The 13,483-nt window shown below is 40.5% G+C and overlaps 1 protein-coding gene across 2 annotated transcripts; it reads right to left on the reverse strand.

Annotated features, from left to right (window-relative positions):
* Nucleotides 1–305: 305 nt before the first annotated feature.
* Nucleotides 306–10,416, reverse strand: lbh (LBH regulator of WNT signaling pathway). 2 transcript variants are annotated; one of them, XM_039786377.1, is made up of 3 exons: nt 10,202–10,416; nt 5,166–5,267; nt 306–2,220 (listed from the first exon to the last, which is right to left on the reverse strand). In XM_039786377.1, the coding sequence occupies exons 2-3, from the start codon at nt 5,241–5,243 to the stop codon at nt 2,002–2,004; spliced, it is 297 nt and encodes a 98-aa protein (XP_039642311.1). In that variant the 5' UTR covers nt 5,244–5,267; nt 10,202–10,416; the 3' UTR covers nt 306–2,001. The 2 variants fall into 2 exon arrangements, with proteins under 2 accessions (XP_039642311.1, XP_039642312.1); XM_039786378.1 differs by lacking the exon at nt 10,202–10,416 and adding an exon at nt 10,075–10,192.
* Nucleotides 10,417–13,483: the final 3,067 nt, after the last annotated feature.

Raw genomic sequence — 13,483 nt, forward strand, 5'->3', positions numbered from 1 at the left:
TCTCGCTTCTACATAGAACCATTTGATAGATGCATCTATATTCGTAGAGAGATTCTGTATGTGACAGATGCCAAGCAGGAAGTAATACTGTGTTTCTGTAACCACTGCAGGTGAAGTGAGTATGGAAAATTGGGGGAGGTGGGGTTTCACATAAAAGATGAAAGTAAACAGAAGTAATGTCTCTTGGAAACAATATAAATGCATTGAAGGATTACCCCTGTAAAAGACTAGTCTACTTCATCTTCCCATAAAAATGGCTCTTACAGTCTCTTTACAGTCAATTATTCTCACAGCTGAGTCACACAGTCGGATAGCAAATTCAAAGGTTTATTTACAGCCTCTGTAATTGTCAGAGAAAAGTGGTCTAAATACAAAACAAAACAAAAGAAAGATGGCGGCTAATCTCCCTGAGCTTTACAAAAACAATGTGGGACCTGTAGGTTACAGACAGGAGAAAGAGAGAGATGTTCTGTACACAGCCCTAATGCCACTCAAATCAGAAGTTACAAAAACAAATCTTCTCAATCATGCTTGTACAACAGGATTTCATAGTGTGCACAAATGTGAAATATTTTCTACAAATGACAAGACTTGTTTCACAAACTATAAGTGGTGATTTTAAAAAGTGAGAAAAAAAAAAATATACCACACACACCACACTTCTGAAATCGCAGAACAAATACCAGACATTACTACCAAAGAATAAAAGACTTCCCATCAACCACTTTTTGGCAAACCAGACTTTAAAAAACAAAATTAACAGAATTTAATACTGTCAGATATAACTTTACTTATTTGCGAACTCTGTCCCACAGTTAATTTTCTGCGACCTGAACTTTAACAGTATGGCTGTTTCCATAAAGAAAAAGGAAGACTAGGAACAACTTTCAGTTCAGGAGTGTACAGCTCAAAATGATTCTCAGTCTAAAAGAAAAACAAACCCATCATACAAACCAGATCAGCACACTACATGGCCTCAGGGGTTGGCTCATTGGGAACAAGTATTTACACATCCTTCATTGGGTCTGTACATTGCTTCATTAACTGCTTTTTTTAAAATTACAATTTGCAGTACTCAGCTTTGCCCTTTTGAACAATAAACCTGCTTGCGTCAGATTTTGTTCTCAATGTTGTACTATTCTGATTTGTCATCCAAGTACGGTTTGTCAAAAGGCTCACAGGAGTCCTAGCGTGACTGCACCCTCAGTGCACAAAAAGGCTTTGTACAATTTATTGCATTAGCAGGGCATGTTGGTTTATTTTTTCACTTTCCTGCTCACTTCTTATTAAAAAAAAAAAAAAAAAATTCCAGGTTGCCTTTTAGTTTTGTTGTACTGTGAATGCCTGACACAAGTCACAAAATCTTTTAGACGAAGAGGGGAGGGGAAAATCCCGATAACATTTTACACAAACACCCATTTCAGACAAAAATCACAAAACATTCACTTCTCAGAAAGACAAAATCTATGGACAGCAGTGGCAATTACAATAATCAACATATCAATCCAGAAACTAAGAAGGTATGGACAGTGTTACTGCAGACATAAGCCCCACGGGTACCACAATAGTTCTGTATGAGAGTATCAAGTCTCTGGGGTCATGATGCCAGCCATTTTGGAGTAAAGTACAGAGCAGTTGTAGCCCACTGCAGTGTAAGAACTGTCCATGGAGCAGTGAGCTGCCGCTGTCCCAACAGGACATCCGTTCTGGGCTGAGACACACACGGTGGTAGGCATGGTAGGAACTATGTGTAGGTTGGAGGTGTGCTCGTCTGTTCTTTTGTGAGGAGTGCGATTTAGCGGGTTTGCAGTCAAGGAGAATAAATTGTGTGAGAAAGTGTTGCCTGTGTGTATTGTGTGCGATGCTTTGGGTTCGAGGGCAACGAGATGGCATCACGAGACACTGAATGTGTGTCTGCCAGGTTGTTTGAGTGCTGAGGTGCAGTGTAACCAGTGTGGCAATGGGCGGGAACAATCGAGTATGGGTGCTGCAACACAGCCTCTAGTGCTGAGAATTCTGTGTTGGCTGTCCATTTTGGATGCTGCCATTATCCCGCTCCTCCTCTTCTTCCTCCTCCTCCTCTTCACTGACCAGAAACTCCTCTGGAGGCCAGCGAAGCTCCCCACTCTCGACTTCTCCCTCGGTAGGCTCAACCACGATGGATGGGAGCCGATCCTTGAGCTTACAGCAACGGTCAAAGTCTGAGGGGTCTGGGAATATCTAAAAGAGGAAAGACAAGGGATATTAATATTTCATTAACCTCAGAAGTTAATACAATTTGTTTTCTAAATGGAAGAGCAGGCCCATTCAAGCTAGGAGAGTCGGCCGTCCCGTTGTAACGTGAGAAATGATTTGTAAGCATATTTCTGATCAGTGCTAAGTGTGTGGTAGGCTCTGGGACAACAGAACTAATCTCGAGCCTTGTAGAAGTGTTGCAGGCACCACTACAAGGTTAAACAACCGAAGGAAGTGATGTGAAGACTAAACATCTGTGATGTGAAGTGGTTGCTTAAAATCCCAGTGGCATACCTGCTCTTGCCCAGCCCACATTCCTAACACCCAAGCCAGCTTTCCACATCCTCACCCAAAAACAAATTCCACAAGAAAGTTACATCAGTGGCTGTGTACTGTATGGGTAAATGAGGCATGTTTAGTGAGACTTACAGTAAATGCTGCAACATGTTTAATCTAAATGCTTTGGTAGGCATTGTGCCCAGCAGTTCATAGCTGCTTACAAACTCATCCAGTACCACATCACCCACTACTCCGAAGATTATACGGGAACATAATCAGGGAATTTCAAAACATTAAAAACGTGAAAGGTTTACTGGCAAAGTATTTGTGTATAAATAAAAACATCTTATCGCCTATAACAGTCAGCATTTGGTGCTGAATACTTCACATTCCTGTGGACAGAGTTGGAAAAAAGGCTTAGGAAAGAACATGAAAATCAGCTAAGTTATCTATAAATTCAGACTGATACGTCTGCTTATATATGCAGCATGCCACACTCAAATGTTCAGATCTTAACTCAAGGGCATGAGAGAAAGTCTGACAAGAGATTACATGCATTCCCTGTCCTGGCGAGATTGGACAACAGACTCTGTTCTCAGGAACCAGAAAAATGGCCCAGAAAAAAAAGAAAAAAAAAAAAGGTCTGCCACTCCTGGTCCAAGAACAGCATTTTTTGCTGTTTGGATAAAGTGGATGAATATTTTTAGACCTGCATATTTCACTCCAAGACATTGGAGGGGTCGGGAGCAATGTCACTGTCTGGGCAGAGAGCCGAGTGGAAAGAAAGCATTAGATGAGGCAGGAGAGAGAGATGGAAGAGATAGAGGGGATCCAGCTGTGTCCAAGTCTCCATGAATTCCACAGGAGACCAATGAGAAGGAAAAAAAATAAAAGAAAAAAAAACAAGAGCTATAAATATGCCTTGTGGATGTGAGAATTTCAGGTTATGAAAGCATGTACGTGTATTTGTGGCTTTTACATGGTTCAAAAACAGCTGTGTATAAAACCACAGCAAGAGGTTTGATTATGCGTGTGTGCAGGTCTGTGTTCATGTCTAATGCCTGCGCGCATCTCCATTTTCTGGCCTGCATCACCAATCCTCACTGTGCGTCAGCACCAAGGGGAGTTAGGCAGTAAATGACCTTGCCTTTGGACTCATAGCTTACACGTCATAACTTGTTTCACTTCCAGTGGCAGGAAGCAACGACACATCAGCCAGGCACAATGCTGGCTATTTTAGAAACTTGTGTGCGGCACACTATACGCCTGAATCATGAAATTGCCTTTTGAGATGATAATTCAGTAAATTAGTCAACTATGTGCTCATCCTTCTCCACTAGTAGGTCACATTCATTTCAATAACTTAAAAAAAGTAAAAAAATAAAATTGCAGCTGGAATTGTATCGTCCCACATTTTGTGTCAAAGCTCCTGGCACCCATAATGGAGGAAGTGACTGGTGGCAACATCACTGCTCCGTACAGCGCTTTTCCTAAGGAGTGGCTAGGACCTTGGGCAAATAAATGGCAGAGGTGAGGAAATACAGAGTATGGGATGGAAAGAAAGGAGCAGTGGCAGCCTCTTTTTCTCCCCCCCCCCCCATCCGCTCCTCTCATCCTCTCAGACTCACAGCTGGGGTGTGAACTGTGGGGAGAGGAAGCCAGACTTAACCTCTAGGTCAGTCTACATCCTATCAAAGTAGTCTACATAAAGCATGGCATTAGCAGGCTACTGTATTAAGTTTATGACTGTGTCACTTGTATGAAATTATCTAAAATCATTTTTAAACAGGAAATTACATTACTACACTGTTGGTAAGTCTGGCCCACCAGTTAACATGCAGCTTCACTAACTATTAGGCCAACTTCCAAAACCATAAATTGTCTAGACTTAACTGCATTTCACTGTAGAAGATTAATTGATTTAAGTATTAACATAGGGCCCTTTACTTCTTTTTCTTCACCCAAGGTACAAAAGTGACACTAAAATAAGCAAGCAGCTGTGTGTTTAAGTAGTTTTTTTTCCAAGATGGCCCTGTTGAGCAGACAGTAAAACAAAGCCGTTGAAAACGCCTTGTCATGACCACCTGATGGCTGCTTCTCTCATTTCTCTGAATCTGCAGGGTTTATTTTGGGGACAGGCTGCAGTAAATTACATGCAGTTTCCCGCACACACATTTAAAGTTGTGACTGACCATAAACTCCAATGCCCTCTAACTAACATATTAGAGCATGAAAAATAAGGGGTGTAGAATGTTGCTGTAATGTTTCTCTTAGCATTGTTATTTCATTCTTCATTTTTAAAATGTTCTCAGTTATGTAATCATCTTTTGGGTATTACACTTCAATGACAAAACAATTGTGTTAGCCCGACTCATAATTGTAAACCAAGTCAAACTATTCTAAATTTAGTCTTTTTATGCAAAAACAATTTTGTTTGGCCAGGGGTATTGTGGATAAAGAGACAATATCTAGAATGCCTTTTCTTTTGCATTTATATCCATTATACCAACATTTCTACTGTATCATACCAAATGCAGCTGCTGTTCCCAAATCACAACACGCGGTGATGAATGAATGAATAAGCCAAATAAAAATGTAAGGGTAGGGAATTGAGACAGAAGTGGCGTTTCATTGTCGTGCGTGTGTCCTACCTGGAAGGAGAGTCTGTCCTTGCTCGGGCTGAGCCTCATATCCTCCATGGGGGAGCTGTTGATCATCACCTCAGTCATATTTTGGCCGAGCACAACACTGGGCTGCAGGGTTGAAAGATGAAAAAAAGTTGTGATTAGATTCTGTGCAATGGTGATCATGTTCCAAGAGACAACGTATACTGTGCACAACCTTTTAGCACTAAAGCATAGTGCCGGTTCACAAATGAATTAAGAAAAAAGGTTGCAATTATTATAAATGTGGTGCGTGTTTGTACTAAATCTACTAGTGGACAGGTTGTATATGCTGAGGACAAAAGATACTAAGTCATGATTAGAAATCAATAATGGCATATTACAAGGAGAAAACCCATTTAAAAAACACCCATCAAACTGTTCATATGCATCCACACAGTCAAAACCTGAAAGCCATGGTTGTTTGCTTTACCTGCACGTTAAGACAGTTTTGTTTATACTCTGCACATCTTGACCACAACACATCAAGCATCCAGTTTGTGCTCTGCTGTGCTAATGCACTGCAAAAGGTGCACAGCTCATGATGTGGCTTGCATAAGTTAGCCGTTTCTAAATACAGGATGGTGCGCTCTTGCGCTAGCAACCAAAGAACAGTCATTGTGAGAGTGTGCTGGGGGAGTGCTGTGGTATCTGACTGGGGTGGAACTTGATGCACTCCGTTCCAAAGTGTAGCCAAACTTTCCATTTTAGAGTTTAGTAACAATAGGTTGTTTATCCATGTTCAGTGCATTCACTATCTAGCATTGTCGTAGTAAAGCTTTAAAAAAAATAAAAAGACAAAGCAGGTCCTAGGGCTGATAGACGCTGTCTTGAGACAAGATGCTGGGCAGCCTTCTCATGCTCTCCATTTGAAACCTGGTGGTCAGTGGCCACAGGCTTGTGGTTAGTGTGGTCACTGGCTATATGAAACAAAGTAAACCGTACATGACAAGAGGCTCACTCACATCCCCACATTATCTGGTTCAATGGACTTTGTTTGTTTGGGGGCAAAGATTTGAGCTTCGCTTGACCTACTTTGAATCTTGAATGTTTATTTTTGGATACAGCAGAATGGTGATGATTATTTAAACATTTTAAAATAAGGTGCGATTATGTGTTCTAACATCCAAGGAATACGATTTTACCATTCACCAGTCTTATTCATCTATTATGACAGGTATGCTCCGTAGCAACAGTAGAAAAACTGAAAATACCGAGTCATTTCAATGTTTCCACACAAACAGAAGCACAGTTATGCATTTTGTCTGCATTTATGACTCATACATACAAAAAAACAAAAAAACACCACTCATACTGAGAGTCCATGTAGATCTCTATGAATATACAGGTTTAATGGTAGAGCAAACTTTACATAGATATTGCCTTGTAAATGACAGTTTGCTAAATTAAAGACTCTTCGCCACTTACTGCACTACATTTTAGCATTTAACATTACACTTGTGGCTACAAAGTAATATTCAGCAAATTAACTTTTGTTAATTTGGGATATAACCCACAGGATTTCTAGGCTTCCACATTGTGCATTTACAACTTTCTGAAACACTGTCGCTCATGTTGCTAATGTTCCGTTCAGAAACACACTGCAGTCATGTTGACTCAAAGGAGGCACATTTAACAAAATACATCGTATGGGGGGGTGGGGGAAGAATAGAGTGGCATGAGTCACTCAAAGCCAGGAGATCATTAACCCCTGAAGCAATTCATTTATCAATTAGTTTTTCCATCACTGCAATTACACACACCCCTCATCTGTTTCATAAGGGAAACACTGACATCGCAGTAGGATTTAGGGTAGAAAATTGAAAAGCTTCTAGACGAATCACTGCAACATAACTTTTACGGCACCGGTTCGACGTGGCATACTTGGATGAAACAATACACTGATATCTAAAAATAAAAGAAAGGAGGCTTGAAGGATACGCAAGTTTTAACATTGAAAAAAATGTCAGCTGGGCCTGCTCTTGCACTTATTTCATCTTTGACTGGGATGCAGAGAGGGCGAGGCAGGCATGCAAAACACCGTGGAGGTGGGAACGGAGGGCTGGACAGTGACAGACCTGAGCAGAGGGGGATGACATGGAGGGAAGGGAAAGAAAGATAAACACTCCGGCCTTGCCAGTCATATTTCTGTTCGGGGATCGTATAAACATCCTGCTCGGCTAAGAATAACAGAACATCGGCCTAATAAAACATAAAGGGGCACAATAAGGAGGAAGTGGGGGTGCACAAGTAACAAGTCAACCTGGGAGGAAACAAACATACACAGACTACAGTCACATCCATTTACTGCTTTAAGTGTCAGGCAGGGCTGAACAGTGTGTCCCTCTCACAGGGTGGAATACTTGGTTCCTAGAGAGACGTTAGGTGTTCTCCAAGTAGCCTATGCAACCTGTACGTACGACATAAGATAAGCAGCCAGTCTACACCTTCATTGATTGTGTGTGGTTGATAAAATAAACCTCTTAACCTCCTGACCTAGTCAAGATAATGCATACCTGGTTCTGCCAGCTTCCTAGGTTACATCCATCCATGGGAATATATATATAGAAATGTGCATATTTAGTGGTATATACACAATTAATAAAATAGTTTTTTAAATGTTGGTCAAACAAACAATTTGAAAACATCTTAGACCATGAATATTAACACAATTGTTGCAGCTCTACTTGAGTTTACTTATGCAATATTTAACACTACAGTTGCATGAAAGATTGTTAATTAAGTTAATCAGGGCTACAACTAATGATTATTATCAATTGATCTGTAGATTATTTTCTCAATTCAGCGATTAGTTTTGCTCTATCAAATGACAGAAAATGGTGAAAATGTTTCAGTGTGTCCTGGAATCAGAACTTATAAAAAAAAAACAAAAAAAAAAAAAACAGAATCACCCTAGCACTTACTACCACCCTGTATGAGAACAGAACTTGACATAGTCTGAATTTTAACCCTGTGGATTACAACCACTAGAGTGGCAGACAAGTGGAGGAGTAGATATGTCGTGTTGTTAGCAGTCTCCTTCACTTCTGCTTTGGAAAACATCTACCCCACCTCATTATATAGTGACCATGTTGCCATTTGCTCTCAACTTCATGCTACAGCTAGTCATACATTAGTAGGCAGTAGTAGAGATATGCAATATATCGCTATTATATCGATATCGTGATACGAGACTAGATATAGTCTTAGATTTTGGATATTGTAATATGGCATAAGTGTTGTCTTTTCCTGGTTTTAAAGGCTGCATTACAGTACAGCGATTTCATTTTCTGAGCTTACCAGGCTGTTGTAACTGTTCTATTATTTGCCTTTACCCACTTAGTCATAGATTCTGATGATTTATCCAAAATTTCATTGTGTAAATATTTTGTGAAAGCACCAACAGTCAACACTACAATATAGCTGCAGTAGCGATATAGGAGGCATTTGGTCAAATATATTGTGATATTTGTTAAAAAATATCGTGATTTTTGATTTTGTCCATATCGCCCAGCCCTAGGCAGCGGTCACATTTTAACAGAGCTAGTTGTTATGGTCAGTAATAATATTTGCCTCACACCAAACGGTCAAAATTCTGTTAAGGATGCCCAAAGAAAAAACAGCCATTACCTAAGCATGACACAGGTTCATCCACCTGTCTCAACACTATAAAAAGGCCATGCTATCTCCTGTCTATACTGTAGTGGCGCTGACAAGAGCCCAGGCAGCAACCTCACTGCACAAGAAGGGAATATGCATCTTGCGTTATCAACATTGTTTCCCCTCTGCCACCCCACACTTCTTACTACTACTGTCATAAATCTCAGCCTGTGTGGCGACAGCAGCTCCATGCCAGTGCTGAGCGTTCCACCAGCTGAGTCACACAGCTCTGCAGGTATGTGGGTGGTGCAGGGACTGACTAAGACCCCCCAGGAGCGTGCTGGAAGGATTCCTGCGAGTTGAGTCTACCACTGAAAAGACATCAAGGATCAGTTACTACTCTAGTGCCATATGGTAATCTCAAGTGAAAAGTTTGTTGACCTTATGTCTAGAAGCTTGCCCCAATCTTGCAGATCCAAGTACTGCTAGGCATACCTTTGAAATAAAAACTAAAACCGTATTTTCATATTTCTTATAGAAGTTAACATCACAGAACAGAAGCATTGGTATACTGTACTTAAAAGCACAGGCGAGAGAGCATAGTGTGGTTACAGTAAAGAGGTCGAGTCTGAAACAGGAACAGCAAGAAGCCTGCTGAGGTTTGAACAGTGCTCGCAAAACAATGTTTCAAAAGCGACTTGCACATCCTCTCGACAGACAGGAAAAACATTTGACAGATAAGAGAACACAGAAAGGTTCAAGATGCACTCCTCATTTCTGTGTCAAGAAGCAAATCAACGGGTTAGTGTACTGATTGCCAAAAGGAAATGTGAGATTGTAGATAGAAGTAATAGACTGTAGCAGAGTGCATCCATCGTTCTCCAATTGCATTGCACCATTAAAGACCAAAGAATGAAAGCAGTGTCTTATTCAAAATGTTTAGTAGCCAAGTAAGCCTGTGTACGTCAAGGTTTAAAAAATAAATAAAATGGAATTTTTCCTTGAATAGAAAACACTGACCTTTTGGAATTGACACATGCAGCAAATACATCAAACTGGCATCAGTTTGCTTCTAAGAAATAAGACAAAAGTGAGACCTCGAATATTTTTTTTTTTTTTTTTTTTTTAAATTTTCCAATCAAGGGTGCCATGCCAGTGCCAATTTCGGGGGCAACACCCCACAGAAAATCTCAAAAGGAAAGAGTGGGTGCAGCAACAAAAGGTTGCCGATTCTGAGGGGAAATCACCAAGCAAAAACAAACCACAACTATATATACACACACTTCATTGTTCTTACCCGTCAGATGCAAAGCCAACAACTGCAGTGTCTGATACTTGTTTTACTAATTTCTTTCAAGCACAAAGCAAGCAAACCATTGCTGCGCCTACTTGTGAACAGGTGAAGGTGAAAGAGATGTACTCACCAGTATATATCTGCTGGGGAAATACAGACATGAATTCACACCTGCTGTCAATAGAGCTGATTATGGAATCTAATGACAGCTGCGGACTTCTTTCTACTTTCTCTCTCCAAGGCAGAACAGCACTGCTTACGTAAACCGAAAGTAACTGTGAGACAAAGTCTGAGCACAAAACGCAGCTCTATAATTTGGTGCGTCTGAGCATCACCTCAGCTGTGTTGAGCATTTATGCAAAAGGCGTGTGCTTGTTCAGCCGAAGACACGCCTCCTCTCTGCACGGAGCAGAAAACCTCAATGGCAGCGCATTAGCAGCAGGAGCCAATCAGAGCACATGTGACTCGAAACCCCCCTCCGCCCCCAGCCCTGATGACGACAGCAGCCACTGAACCCTCTCATTGGGAATGGACAAGAAGATACTGCATGATGCTATTGATTTGTAGTCTCCAAGGCAAAAAAAAATAAAAAATCTTACCTCCTCTTGAATGACAAAAAGCACACTGATTCGTCCGTTAGGTAATCCGTGACATTTATCCAAATGAGGAGAGCGAGAGCTCCTCCTTTCATTCACAAATATATTTCAAGGTCAATGTCTGCATATTGCAGCTGCAATGAATGGTCCTCTTGCATGGTGTTGCCTTTTACTTTATAAAACAAAGCATGCAGACTACACATGTAAGCAGACTGTTTCATACATTTCAAAATGATTTCCTTAAAGTATAATAAGCCAGGTTTTCCAGGACCTGACCGTGTTTATGCTATGTTCAGGAATTCTTGGACATAGTGGACCTTCACACCTTATAACATGTCCAGTTGTCCTTTTCCCTGCACGCAGGTGTACTGTATGTAGGCTACATTTGGCTCAGAGAAAGCAGGTGCACAGTGAGGCTTTGCAGTTTTAGGGGTAGATGGTAGGCCTCTATTGCCACCTTGTGACCGAGCAAGGGCGAGTCCTTAGTTATCTCATTCATAATAATAAACATTGGCAACAGTGCATCATTTTATTAAGAGTAAATCTTTAAATACTACCTCATTATCTTTGTGGTTACATAAACATAACATTAAAATGCAGCTCACAGCTTCAGTGAATCTGGCAGTTTGCAAATGCCCTTTATTAAAATCTCTTGGGTGACAGCAGATGACACACACATGCCCGGCAGGGAAGCAAACAGCGAGGAAACAAGCACATTTTAAATGCTGCACAAAGAGTTTTCTTTCACCCCTTAAAAATCAATCAGTCATTAAAACCTCATGTTTCTTGTTCAAATATTGTTCAACTCTAAATGAATAATGCACAGGACATATAGAATATTTCAGTGAAGCTCCAGTGAAGATTTGGTATAAGCTAATACTGAATATTGTCAGACAGTGTGGAAAAAGGGCCTGCCAACGATGGGTCTGATTAGGCTACACATCAAAAAAAGACTAACTAAATAAACTAATGAGCTGTCACTTGACAGAAGTAAGTATCATCAGTAAAAGATCAACATTAAAAGTCCCATGGCATGAAAATTTCACTTTATGAGTTTTTTTTAACATTAATATGCATTCCCCCAGCCTGCCTATGGTCCCCCAGTGGCTAGAAATGGTGATAGGTGTAAATCGAGCCCTGGGTATCCTGCTCTGCCTTTGAGAAAATGAAAGCTCAGATGGGCCGATCTGGAATCTGCTCCTTATGAGGTCATAAGGAGCAAGGTTACCTCCCCTTTCTCTGCTTTGCCCGCCCAGAGAATTTGGCCCGCCCATGAGAGAGAGACATCATGGCTTTCAAACGAGCAAAGTGGCAGTTGGTTAAGGCCACACCCCCACCCTCCACCTTGCCCCCTCTCTCCTCCTCAATAGCATTTAAAGCTACAGACACAGAAATGGCACCTACTAAGGAAAGCTCATTGTGGGACTGGCTCTAGTGGCTGTAATTCTGCACCAAGGCTGAATTTCAAGAAAGAGACTTCAGATACAGGATTAGGGGACCACTACGGCCTATATAAAAGCATCCAAAAACCAGCATGTCATAGGACCTTTAAGGCAACATGGAAAGTACAATACAATAATAAGTCTAGTAGATAAGTCCACATGAGCAAAAGTAAGAAAAGTTAAATACATAACAGTTAGCCCAACAGTAATTTATCTGTAACTTAAAGTGTTGTTACATGCTTTTTCAGCATTGTGTGCATAGCCCCATTTTTAGCGTGTATACAAAAGATCAAAACTGTAATACAGTATTTTTGTAGAGATGTCAAGCCAGACACCCAGTTCGTAGTACTGTAAATATAGGCTATAAATATTGCAATACTTTCATCAGTGGGTTATAGGCTCAATCACCATTGTGTTACATCCTTCAGTGATAGTGACTTAAAAGGCATTTATTGAAATGAAAATAGACAGATAACGCTCCATTGAGGGTGTTTGGGGAGTTATTTGGTCACATATCTGACAAAATGGTGGATCTAACCATACCTACAGTATCTCACAAAAGTGAGTACACCCCTCACATTTTAGTAAATATTTCTTATTTTTTAATTTTTTTTAATTTTAAAATTATTTATCTTTTAACGGGACAACACTGAAGAAATGACACTTTGCTACAATGTAAAGTATTAAGTTTACAGCTTGTATAACAGTGTAAATGTGCTGTCCCCTCAAAATAACTCAACATACAGCCATTAATGTCTAAACCGCTGGCAACAAAAGTCAGTACACCCCTATGTTAAATTCCCATAGAGGCAGGCACATTTTTATTTTTTATAGGCCAGTTATTTCATGGATCCAGGATACTATGCATCCTGATAAAGTTCCCTTGGCCTTTGGAATTAAAATAGCCCCACATCATCACATGCCCTTCACCATACCTAGAGATTGGCATGGGGTACTTTCCATAAAATCATGTCTCAATGCAAATCAAACTAGCTATTAGGCTAACTGACATAAAACCATGCCAATCTCTAGGTATGGTGAAGGGTATGTGATGATGTGGGCTATTTTAATTCCAAAGACCTTTATCAGGAACTTTATCAGGATGCATAGTATCCTGGATACTATGCATCCTGATAAAGAGATGATAGAGAGATGATTTTATGGAATCTACCCCATGCCAATCTCTAGGTATGGTGAAGGGCATGTGATGATGTGGGGCTATTTTAATTCCAAAGGCCAAGGGAACTTTATTAGAATGCATAGTATCCTGGATCCATGAAATAACTGGCCTTTAAAAATAAAAATCTGCCTGCCTCTATGGGAATTTAACATAGGGGTGTACTTACTTTTGTTGCCAGCGCTTTACATGCATTA

Source organism: Perca fluviatilis, chromosome 20 (genome assembly GCF_010015445.1).
Source record: "Perca fluviatilis chromosome 20, GENO_Pfluv_1.0, whole genome shotgun sequence".
In the NCBI taxonomy this organism is placed as follows: domain Eukaryota; kingdom Metazoa; phylum Chordata; class Actinopteri; order Perciformes; family Percidae; genus Perca; species Perca fluviatilis.

Coding starts and splice junctions, on each gene's coding strand:
- lbh (XM_039786377.1), bottom strand. CDS start 5,243: ATGACTGAGGTGATGATCAACAGCTCCCCCATGGAGGATATGAGGCTC. Junction 2,221..5,165: donor AGGACAGACTCTCCTTCCAG/GTAGGACACACG, acceptor TTCCTCTTTTAG/ATATTCCCAGACCCCTCAGA.